This window comes from Pelophylax lessonae (genome assembly GCF_965119305.1).
Source record: "Pelophylax lessonae genome assembly, chromosome: 4".
Classification (NCBI taxonomy): Eukaryota; Metazoa; Chordata; class Amphibia; order Anura; family Ranidae; genus Pelophylax; species Pelophylax lessonae.
Genome location: NC_138771.1, coordinates 29,565,820 through 29,578,016, shown reverse-complemented (window position 1 = coordinate 29,578,016; position 12,197 = coordinate 29,565,820). Strand labels below are relative to the sequence as shown.

Genomic DNA, 12,197 nt, shown 5'->3' with positions numbered 1-12,197 from the left:
GAGGCGAGAAAAGAGGAGGAGGGAAGAGGAGGCGAGAAAAGAGGAGGAGGGAAGAGGAGGCGAGAAAAGAGGAGGAGGGAAGAGGAGGCGAGAAAAGAGGAGGAGGGAAGAGGAGGCGAGAAAAGAGAGGAGGGAAGGAGAAGAGGAGGTGAGAAAAGAGGAGGAGGGAAGGGGAGGCGAGAAAAGAGACTATTAGATGGGCACCTTGGAGACCACAACATACAGGGGTATACAATGTACAACATACAGGGGTATACAATGTACGGTTAAAAGCAAACACACACACATCATAGGTTGAACTGGATGGACTGATGTCTTTTTTCAACCTAACTATGTAACTATGTAACTATGTAAGAGGAGGAGGGAAGGGGAAGAGGAGGCGAGAAAAGAGAGGAGGAAGGAAGAAGTGAGAGAAGAGAGGAGGAGTGAGGGAGAAGTAGTGAGAGAAGAGAGGAGAGGGAGGAAAGAGAAGGAGTGAGGATTAAGGCACAGGAACCGAGCAGGGGATGGCAGAGGACGATCAGATGCAGGGAATGTAATTGTGCAGTTAAGTGACATTTATACTTAAAATTAGGGCCACAGGAACACACCAGGACTCACCCCATACCTCACCCAATGCCGACAAACTGTATGCTGTCAACCCTTTAAAGATTGTGGTATACTCTAAAACCAGAACCACAGGAGTACCCAAACCACACCCAATGCTAATAAACTTGTTTTAATTTTCCGAATTAGAGGAAGTTTAAGGTTTGGGGTGAGTTCTGGTGCTCTGATGGTGCTGATTTAAATGACACCTTCTACAGTATTTAAAGGGATCAAACGTCTACAAGCTTTTGGACATGTTTCAGGCAGTGTCAGTATCATACTGACTGATATTGGGGGTGGGGGTTACAGCCTATGGTAATTGATTGCCAAGGGAACACACATGAAAAAAAGGTTGGGAAGTATGATATAATGAAAGACTTAATGAAAAATGTCCATGATGAAATATAATATAAATAAGATTTTAGATAATAACAGCTGAATCCTTGTCTTGCACATATCATCGATAATCTCTAAAAACAAATCAATACAAAGGCTATCAATACAACCTAATCTGACATTATAATCCTCTGGAATCTGAAGTCAGAATGAACTATTGGAAAGTATGCGCGGTATTCCACTATAAGTTTTTTTAAAAGTAAAGTGGAATTTAAAAACTGCATCTCATCGCATGCTGTCTAGCACTACAGACCAAATTCTTAAAGCTTAAACGCCAGCCTAAGGCACTCTATTATCAGCCAACTGACTACAATTCTCAAATGATATTGGATTCCAACCTAAAATAACTGTCTTTTTTTTTTTTTTTTTTTAATCTTTTTTGAAAATAATTTATCTTGATGTGTTAGCTTTGTGAATTCAGTGCTACATATGTACATTTTAAAGTGGAACTTTAGCCAGAAAATTTAGTCCTGCTAGACCTCTTCAGGCTGGCCTCTTTTGCAGGCATAGCTAAGAAAAACATTAAAAAGAAGTATCTATTCCGTTTAAATCCAGCAATACACTGTCTCAGTTGCCCTCTTTTTTTTGGCACTGTGCCTAAAATGTAGAGTCCGATCTGCAGACAACCTAAAGCTTTACTGCTGCTCGGGGGCTCTGGGCTTCAGCAAAATGGCAGCCTCTGGCAAGAAGAAACCAGAACCAGCAAAAAAAAAAAAAAAAAAAAGATTTCCAGTCCTACACACAACCCTAGCAGGCCTTTCTGCTTTGTGAAAAATGTATAAACAGTATCTGTGTACCCAACTTCCACTATCCCCGCCCCCACTTCAATAGTAATAGTATCGGCACCTTTGGAGCAGTAGTTGTGCTGGTAAAGATAACTGTCCTGAGGCTGCTGCCGCCAGCGCACAATATAATAGGAGAGATTGCCATTTGGAAGAGACGGAGGCTTCCACTTCACGATCAGCTGAGAAGAGGAGTTGGAGGCCGAGATGACATCCAGGGGGATGGAGGGAACTAAATGACAAAATAAGATGTTAGCAGACAATTAAACAACATGTGCTGTACGTAATTAAACAATGCGCCGTGTGCACGTACCCCGTGAGCCGTGTGCACGTACCCCGTGTGCACGTACCCCGTGAGCCGTCTGCACGTACCCCGTGAGCCGTGCGCACGTACCCCGTGAGCCGTGCGCACGTACCCCGTGAGCCGTGCGCACGTACCCCGTGAGCCGTGCGCACGTACACAATAAAAGTTCTGATTTTATATTTGAGCCGTTCATTTCTTTTTCCTCAAGGAATGAAATTTTCAACTGCTGACTAATTTGCAGACACCTATAGTAAAAAAGAACTAAAGGCAACACTTTTTTTTTTCATTTTGGATAAAGTAAGGAAGGATTATAACCCGTCTTTTTTTTTTTGCCATCTGTGTCCCATTGGGGAGATTTGACTTCACTTCCTCCCCCATAGCCAAAACTGGAAATTAGAGGAAATCCCTGCAAATTTAGGGAATCCCTTGGGACCCCCCAGGTCACCAGTTTTCCTCTATTCCTGTTCTGTGGACAACCCAAAATTTGGGATTTTCTTTCACATTCAAAGATAATGGTAAACTGGACAAACAGAAAGGGTGAACCTCCCTAATAGGGGTTCAGACAGCAATAAAAAAGTGATAGGGGTTTTAATCCATCTCCTCTCTGTACAAAATAAATAAAAAAAAAAAATTGCCTTTAGTTATACTTTAAAGTGACACAATGCAAGGCGTTTTACCTTAATGCACTCTCTGCCTTTAGGTAACAAAAAAACACCCCAGTACCTTTCCAAGCCCCACGTCCCTAAACACTTACACCTGCAGTCCATTATCATCGCCGCTGGATCCAGAATGATCTGTGCCACTTCCCTGGTCTTATGGGTTATAGAGAAGGGTATGGAGGACAGTGGAGGCAGGCTCCTGCTGCTGTTAAACTGCTGGGAGGAGGAGGTAGCAGGGGATGCACACAGCCCAGGCCAGCATGGGATTCTCCTTAGCAGTCGAAGAGCGGGGAGACCAGCAGCTTGGAGACTGGCCGGAGGAGCAGAACAGGTAAATTTAAAGAAGGAGGACAATCATGTAATGCAAGTGTGGACCTCCTTTTCTAGTATTAGACGCAGTTGCATTCAAAAGTGAGACTGGGGAAGGGGAGTATGTGGATAAACCTTCACCCTTATACAAATAATTTCTTCTCAAATGGTTACAGTCCTTACTTCATGAATCCCAGGTAGTTGCAAGCACACTGCAAGATCTATAGGAGCTGGCAGAGACTCTCAGAATGTCTACGAATGTGCAAAACCCATCTAAAGGGGGTTTAGTGTGATCAAGCATGTGTAGAGGCACTGCAGGTCTCATAGATCCTGCAGCATGTCTGTGCAAGCGGAAGATGTTGGTCAAAGATGACAGTGACAGGGAGAGCGTGTTGACGCGTTTCATGCCAATGGGCGCTTATGATTAAGCACCATTGGCGTGGAACGAGTGAACGCTCGCTCTCTCTCTGATATTTGGATTTTTATGTTCCAATTCCATTCAAAGAAAGTTTATGGATATCATTGGAATCAGTGTGCGGTCATCAACTTCCTATTTCAGATAAGCAGATCAAGCAAGAAGAGCTTTGATCTGGAAGGAAGAGAACGCTGGACTCCATGGACCAGTAAATACACTGCTCAAAAAAATTAAAGGAACACTTTGAGAACACATCAGATCTCAATGGGGAAAAAGGTCATGCTGGATATCTATACTGATATGGACTGGGTAATGTGTTAGGAACGAAAGGATGCCACATCGTTTAATGAAAATGATCAACCTACAGAGGGCTGAATTCAAAGACCCTCCGTAAATCAAAGTGAAAGAATGATGCAGCAGGCTAGTCCAATACAAATTTCATTGCAGCAACTCAAAATGGTCCTCAGTAGTTTGTATGCATGCCTGACAATGTCGTGGCATGCACCTTTTGAGACGACGGATGGTGTCCTGGGGTATTTCCTCCTAGATCTGGACGAGGGCATCATTGAGCTTCTAAATGGACCAAGATGCAGCCTGGTAGCGTACGATGGAAGAGAAGAAAAAAAAAAAAAACAATCTCCCAGAGTTGTTCTATTGGATTTAGGTCAGGCAAGCATGGAGGCCATTCAATGGTAACAATTTCTTCATCCTCCAGGAACTGGCTGCATACTCTTGCCACATGAGGTTGGGCATTCTCGTGCATCAGGAGAAACCCAGGACCCACTGCACCAGCGTAGGGACTGACAATGGGTCCAAAGATTTCATCCCAAAACCTAATGACAGTCAGGGTGCCATTGTCCAGCCTGTAGAGGTCTGTGCGTCCCTCCTTAGATATGCCTCCCTAGACCATCACTGACCCACCACCAAATCGGTCATGCTGAACAATGTTACAGGCAGAAGAATGTTCTCCATGGCTTCACCAGACCCTTTCACCTCTGTCACATGTGCTCAGAGTGAACCTGCTCTTATCTGTGAAAAGCACTGGATTCCAGTGGTGGACCTACCAATTCTGGTGTTCAATGGCAAATGCCAATCGTGCTACATAATGATGGGCAGTGAGCACAGAGCCCACTAGAGGACATTGGGCCCTCAAGACACCCTCATGAAGTCTGTTTATAATTGTTTGATTAGAGACATTCACACCAGTGGCCTGGTGGAGGTAATTTTATAGGGTTTTGGCATTGCTCATTTTGTTCCTCCTTGCACAAAGAAGCAGATATCGGGCTTGCTGATGCGTTAAGGACCTTCTTTGGCCCTGTCCAGCTCTCCTAGAGTAACTGACTTTCTTCTGGAAGCTCCTCCATGCTCTTGAGACTGTGCTGGGAGACTGGCAATGACACCTATTAATGTGCCACCCTGGAGGAGTTGGAATGCCTGTGCAAACTCTTTAGGGTCCAGGTATTGCCTCATGCTACCAGTAGTGACACTGATCCTAGCCAAATGCAAAACTAGTGAAAAACAGTCAGAAAAGATGAGTAGGTAAAAAAATTTCAATGGCATCCACCTGTAAAACCATTCTGTTTTGGAGGTCGTCCGTTGCCCATCTAGTGCACCTGTTAATTTCATTAACACCAAAGCAGCTGAAACTGATTAACAACCCCCTCTGCTACCTAACCAACCAGAACAATATCCCAGGAGTTTAACTTGATGCTATACTTTGATTAAAAAGTGTGCCTTTAATTTTTTTGAGCAGTGTAGGCATTCACATAAAACAATATATACATTAAAATGTGTGTGTACGTGTATATATCTATTAAAAATTCTGTCAATATAAAATATATATCTATATAAAACACACACACATACATATATATATATATATATATATATATATATATATATATATATATATATATATATATATATATATATATATATATATATATATATATATATATATATATATATATATATATATATATATACACATACACATACACATATATATATATATATATATATATATAGCGGGTAAAATAAGTATCGAACACGTCACGTCACCATTTTTCTAGGTAAATATATTTCTAAAGGTGCTATTGGCACGAAATGTTCACCACATGTCAAACAACCCACGCAATCCATACATATAAAGAAACCAAAACACATACGTTCAGAAATGAAGTTATGTGTAATAAAATGTAATGACACAGGGAAAAAAAGGACTGAACACATGAAGAAAGGGAGGTGCAAAAATGGAAAGCCAAGACACCAGCTGAAATCAGTATTTAGAAAGCCATTTTACCCCTTGTCAGTGCAAATCAATATCAGCTGTTTCAGTCTCAACTTATGGCCTATAAAAAGGGGTCTCATTACCAAGGTGTCACATAAGAAACATCTCATGATGGGTAAAAGCAAAGAGCTCTTTCAAGACCCTTACGAACTTGTTGTTGCAAAATATACTGATGGCATTGGTTACAGAAGGATTTGTAAACTTCTGAATGTCCAGTGAGCACTGTTGGAGCCATAATCCAGAAGTGGAAAGAACATCATTCCACCATAAACCGGCCACGACCAAGTGCTCAAGAAACAAGATTTCTGATTGAGGAGTGAAAAGAATTATCAGAAGAGTTGTCCAAGAGCCAAGAACCACTTGTGGAGAGCTTCAGAAAGACCTGGAATTAGCAGATACAATTGTTTCAAGGAAACAATAGGTAATGCACTGAACCGCCATGGCCTGTATGCGTGCTCACCATGCAAGACTTCATTGCTGAAGAAAAAGCATGTTGAAGCTCATTTAAAGTTTGCTGCACAACATTTAGACAAGCCTGTGAAATACTGGGAGAATATGGTCTGCTCAGATGAGACCAAAATTTAACAATTTGGATGCCATATTACACACCATGTTTGGAGATCAAATGGCAAATCACCCCAAAAATACCACCATACAGGAGGTGGGAACATCATGGCGTGGGGCAAACCTCCTTTTATTGAAGGAAGGATGAATGGAAAAATGTACCAAGACATTCTTGATAAAAATCTGCCGCCATCTACCAGGATGACGAAGATGAAATGAGGGTGGACATTTCAGCAAGACAATAATCCCACACACAAAGCGAAGAAAACTCTCAGTTGGTTTCAAAGAAAGAAAATAAAGCTGCTGGAATGGCTCAGCCAATCACCTGACTTAAAAAAGAACTAAAGATCAGAGTTCATGGAAGAAGTCCACAGAACCTTCAAGATTTGAAGACAGTTTGTGTGGAAGAATGGGCCAAAAATCACACCTGAGCAATGCATGCGACTAGTTTCTCAATACAGACGGCGTCTTGAAGTGGTCATTATCAACAAAGGATTTTGTACGAAATAATAAATACATTTCAGGTAGGGTGTTCAATAGTTTTTCCATGTGTCATTCCATTGTATTACACAACTTCATTTCTAAACTTATTTGTTTTGGTGTCTTTATGTATGGATTACATGGGTTCTTACAGACGTGTGGCGAAAATTTCATGTCAATAACATCTTTAGAAATATATTTACCTTGAAAAATGGTGATGTGTTCAATACCCATTTTACCCAATATCTTTATTTATTATATATACAGTAAACCCCCCGCTCCATCGTGGTTCAGTTTTTGCGGTCCCGTTTTTTTTTGTAATGTTATTTTACTATATAAATCATTAAAAATGAAATATTTTTGTGTTTTCCATAGCTCTTGCTATGTCTCTCAGTATCTTTTATGTGTTTAAATGAGTTTCTATTGTTTTAAAAGTGTGTTTAAAGACCTTAAAATGCTTTTACACGTACAGTGACAGGAAAAAAAACATGCCTACAATGCATTTTAATAGGGTTTTTCTATTTCGTGGATTTTCACTTTTCGCGGCTGGGTTCGGAACGTAACCCCCGCAATGGAGGGGGGCTTACTGTATATATATATATATATCTATATTATAAAATATATCTATTTATGAAAAATTATTATAAATAATGGGATTTTTGTGCTCACCGTAAAATCCATTTCTCTGAGTTCATCGATCGACAACGCTCCATAAATTATAACTACTGGGTTATATCGCCTCCTCCAGGAGTAGGACTAGGCAGAACAAAAAATACTTGGCTACGCCCATGAGGCGTAGCTGTGGTCCGCACCCGCTTGCTGGCTAGACTGGGGTGATCACTGGATCTAGATTATCCAGCCTGTCGCCCAGTCCGGCAGTTGTTTGTAGATTCTGTCAGAAAAAAAAACAGCAAAAAACATGCACGGCAGGAGAAAAAGTTGCTAGGACCAAGAGATCCCAGCAGAGAGCCTAGGTCTTTACTCCTGACTAGACAGATTAAAACTTAAAATATATAGCAGAGAGGAGGTTATATACCAGCTGAGGATGGCCTAGTCCTACTCCTGAAGGAGGAGATATAACCCAGTAGTTATAATTTATGTGTCCGTCGATGAACAAAAGAGAAAAATATTTATATAATGTCTGTATACATTTTTGCTAGGTAGGATAAAGTTTCCCGTTCAAAAGGAGAAAAAAAATTAACATATTACGAAGACTTCCATCAAGCATTTCTCTACAACATGCCTGGAAGTGCAAAACCCACCCCTGTGTAAGGGCAGGCTACGAAACGCGATGACCCATTGTGAATACCTGCAGGATCTGTGCGGATGTAAACAATCTTGCTCTTTGCTCCATGGATGTGATGATTCTCCACCATAGTCAGCGTGAGAGCTTTCACAAAAATTGCATAGGAAGTCCAGGGCTTCAGGCCCTGCAGGAGGACCCCTGGGTTCTTGTCCTTGCTCTGCGGTAGGTCTACATCCAGCATGTTCCAGCTGTTCGACCCACATGCGTCCTGACCATCGTATTCGGTCACATCAGGAACAGGACTAAACAGGAAAAAGAAAACAGAATACATGTAATATGACGTTTTTTCTAACAGGTTAGATGAACTGGCATTATTACTCATATTTATTTTGTACTGATAATAAGCGCAGCGCTGTTCAGCTGTGCTGTTACTGCCTCCCCCAACCACTATCCCCTTTAACTGCAGAGGCAGCGGTCGGGGGCGTACACATGCCATGGCGGCAATGCTTTGCAGCAAGACTACTACTCTGTCGCTATATGCCTGCCGAATGCAACCTGTTCAATAGCATAGGGGTCACTCTGAAAGCACCCCTCAATTGCACTACAACCATGAGCCATCCATGCAGTGCTCTAGTGTGGGGATCAAGGGGATACAACAAGCAGGGAGGTGGCGATACACCTCCTCCCTGCCTGTCAAATGCTCTACAAAGAGCGATCAGAATGCAGATCCATCTTCAAAGAGCACCTTAGTGTGTACAAGCTGTTACTGATGGGGGAACAAGCATGAGGTCAATGAAGTTCAACCTGCGGACTCATTTTGGGTTACATACCACAGTGCCGGGACAAGCTCAACCAGTGCCCAGGGCGAAGATGGGAAAGTGCGGCCCTCATCCACCTATCATACACCCGCCCCTTGGGTGGGTAAAGGGACAGGGCCAATAGTGGTGAGCACCAAGATGTTTGTAATGTTTGTTGCATGCAATGAAATGGTACCAACGAAATGTTTAAAATCCATGGGTCTAAGAGTGACAAAGTAAAAACGGGTTGGTGGTGCCACCGTAATGAAAAAATGTCCCTGCTTCAGCGGTGTCACTGAAATGAAAAAATGTTCCTGCATCAATGGTATCACTGAAATGAAAAAAATGTCCCTGCATCGGTGGTATCACTGAAATTAAAACAATGTTCCTGCATCGATGGTATCACTGAACTGAAAACAATGTCCCTGCATCGATGGTATCACTGAAACTAAAACAATGTCCCTGCATCGATGGTATCAATGAAATTAAAACAATGTTCCTGCATCGATGGTATCACTGAAATGAAAACAATGTCCCTGCATCGATGGTATCACTGAAATTAAAACAATGTCCCTGCATCGATGGTATCACTGAAATGAAAAAAATGTCCCTGCATCGATGGTATCACTGAAATGAAATAAATGTCCCTGCATCGATGGTATCACTGAAATGAAAAAAATGTCCCTGCATCGATGGTATCACTGATGAAATGAAAAAAATGTCCCTGCATCGATGGTGTCATTGAAATAAAAGAAAAAATGTCCCAGGGCCGGTGGTACTACTGGAAGGAAAAATGTCTGTGTGTTGGTGAGGTCACTGAAAAAAGTAATAAAAAATGAACAACGCCCTTGTGTCAGTGGTGTCACTGTGGTAGCACAGTAAGCAGACTTCTGTGACAACAAGAAGCACAAGGCTAGTGCCGGAGGTGGCATGACTGAGTACCATTGCACTCCGGATGAAAAAACGCCGTGCTGACACGAGAGGCAGATGGAAGGGAGCAGTTGGAACTCCCAGTGCCCTCCCTCCTCTACATACAAGCCACTGCACCCAGGGGACGTGCCCCTCCACTCCCCCCACCTTGTCCTGGCCCTGTATATCAAGCCACTGGAAAAGCATGCCTGCCAGGTAACTAGTAAAGAGAAGTCAGTTTGAATTTGGCAGCTTCACTTCAGCTTTGTCCATACAGCAACAGCCACCATCTTAACATTCTTAGCAAGAGAGAGTACATGATCTGACCTGTAAGGTTGTGCAGCCCTCAAAAGTTCCTACAAGGTGGCCGATTAGTAACTATTTTCCATGTAGGACCCCTTATGCATACAGTGAGGGGAAAAAAGTATTTGATCCCCTGCTGATTTTGTACGTTTGCCCACTGACAAAGAAATGATCAGTCTATAATTTTAATGGTAGATTTTAACACAGAGATAGAATAATAACAAAAAAGCATTTCAAAAAAGTTGTAAATTGATTTGCATTTAATGAATGAAATAAGGATTTGATTCCCTATCAATCAGCAATATTTCTGGCTCTATACAGTTAACAAGCTGAGATTAGAAGCACTCTCTTAAAGGGAGTGCCCCTAATCTCAGCTTGTTGCCTGTATAAGAGACACCTGTCCACAGAAGCAATCAGATTCCAATCTCTCCACCATGGCCAAGACCAAAGAGCTGTCCAAGGATGTCAAGAACAAGATTGTAGACCTACACAAGGCTGGAATGGGCTACAAGACCATCACCAAGAAGCTTGGTGAGAGGGTGACAACAGTTGGTGCGATTCGCAAATGGAAGAAACACAAAATAACTGTCAATCTCCCTCAGTCTGGGGCTCCATGCCAGATCTCACCTTGTGGAGTTTCAGTGATCATGAGAATGGTGAGGAATCAGCCCAGAACTACACTGGAGAAACTTGTCAATGATCTCAAGGCAGCTGGGACCATAGTCACCAAGAAAACAATTGGTAACACACTACGCTGTGAAGGACTGAAATCCTGCAGCGCCCGCAAGGTCCCCCTGCTCAAGAAAACACATGTTCAAGCCTGTCTGAAGTTTGCTAATGAACATCTGAATGATTCAGAGGAGAACTGGGTGAAAGTGTTGTGGGCAGATGAGACCAAAAATGTGCTCTTTGGCATCAACTCAACTCGCCGTGTTTGGAGGAGGAGGAATGCCTATGACCCAAAGAACAGCATCCCCACTGTCAAACATGGAGGTGGAAACATTATGCTTTGGGGCTGTTTTTATGTTAGGGGGACAGGACAAATCACCGCATCAAAGGGACGATGGACAAGGCCATGTACCGTCAAATCTTGAGTGAGACCCTCCTTCGCTCAGCCAGGGCATTGAAAATTGGTCATGGATGGGTATTCCAGCATGCCAATGACCCAAAACACATGGCCAAGGCAACAAAGGAGTGGCTCAAGAAGAAGCACATTAAGATCCTGGCATGGCCTAGCCAGTCTCCAGACCTTAATCCCATAGGAAATATGTGGAGGGAGCTGAAGGTTCGAGTTACCAAATGTCAGCCTCGAAACCCTAATAACTTGGAGAGGATCTGCAAAGAGGAGTGGGACAAAATCCCTCCTGTGCAAACCTGGTTGGTCAACTACAAGAAAAGTCTGACCTCTGATTGCCAGCAAGTACTAAGTCATGTTTTGCGAAGAGGTCAAATATTTACTTCACTCATTAAAATCAAATCAATTTATAACTTTTTTTGAAATGTGATTTTCTGGATATTTTTGTTGTTTGTTGTTCTGTCTCTCACTGCTAGAATAAACCTACCATTAAAATTATAGACTGATCATTTTTTTGTCAGTGGGCAAACGTAAAAAATCAGCAGGGGATCAAATACTTTTCCCTCACTGTATATCGCTCATCACAACATTTTAGTTATAAGCATGTAGAAGAATAATTAAATAATAAAAAACTCTGCTGGAACGTACGCCTCCTTATAGTAGACAGTAAAGCTGATGAGGTCTCTGTAATCAGGTGGCCGGTATCGCTCCCATTGTAACTTGATCCGGTTCTTCTGTGTGCTGTTTGATATGAAGTTCAGTGTGTGACTTTCACCTGCAGAAAAACAAGAGGTGAATTATAAATAAAAGCGTAAATGATTTTGATTACAAAATAGATTTTTTTATTTTAAATAATCCATAATTACCCCCTCTCCCTCTAGATTTCGGACACGTTAAATCTGCATTTTTTTTTTTTAAGCAAGAAAATTACTTCAAACCCCCAACATTATATATTTTCTGAAAGCAGAGGTCCCGGAGAATAACACGATGGCTGTTGCAATATTTTTTTATATTACGTGAAATTTGCACAGCCATTTATGAAATGCAACTTTTCAGGAAAAAAACAACACAAAATGAATTTTA

The 12,197-nt window shown here is 41.9% G+C and overlaps 1 protein-coding gene across 1 annotated transcript in view; it reads right to left on the bottom strand.

Moving 5' to 3' along the window:
- IGF1R (insulin like growth factor 1 receptor) overlaps nucleotides 1-12,197 on the bottom strand; it is a 365,402-nt gene that overhangs the window by 90,160 nt on the left and 263,045 nt on the right. The window contains exons 7-9 of the mRNA XM_082253176.1: nucleotides 11,763-11,889; nucleotides 8,094-8,332; nucleotides 1,828-1,995 (exon numbers count right to left, since the gene is read on the bottom strand). Coding sequence (XP_082109302.1) covers nucleotides 1,828-1,995; nucleotides 8,094-8,332; nucleotides 11,763-11,889 — 534 coding nt within the window. The remainder of the gene's footprint in view (nucleotides 1-1,827; nucleotides 1,996-8,093; nucleotides 8,333-11,762; nucleotides 11,890-12,197) is intronic.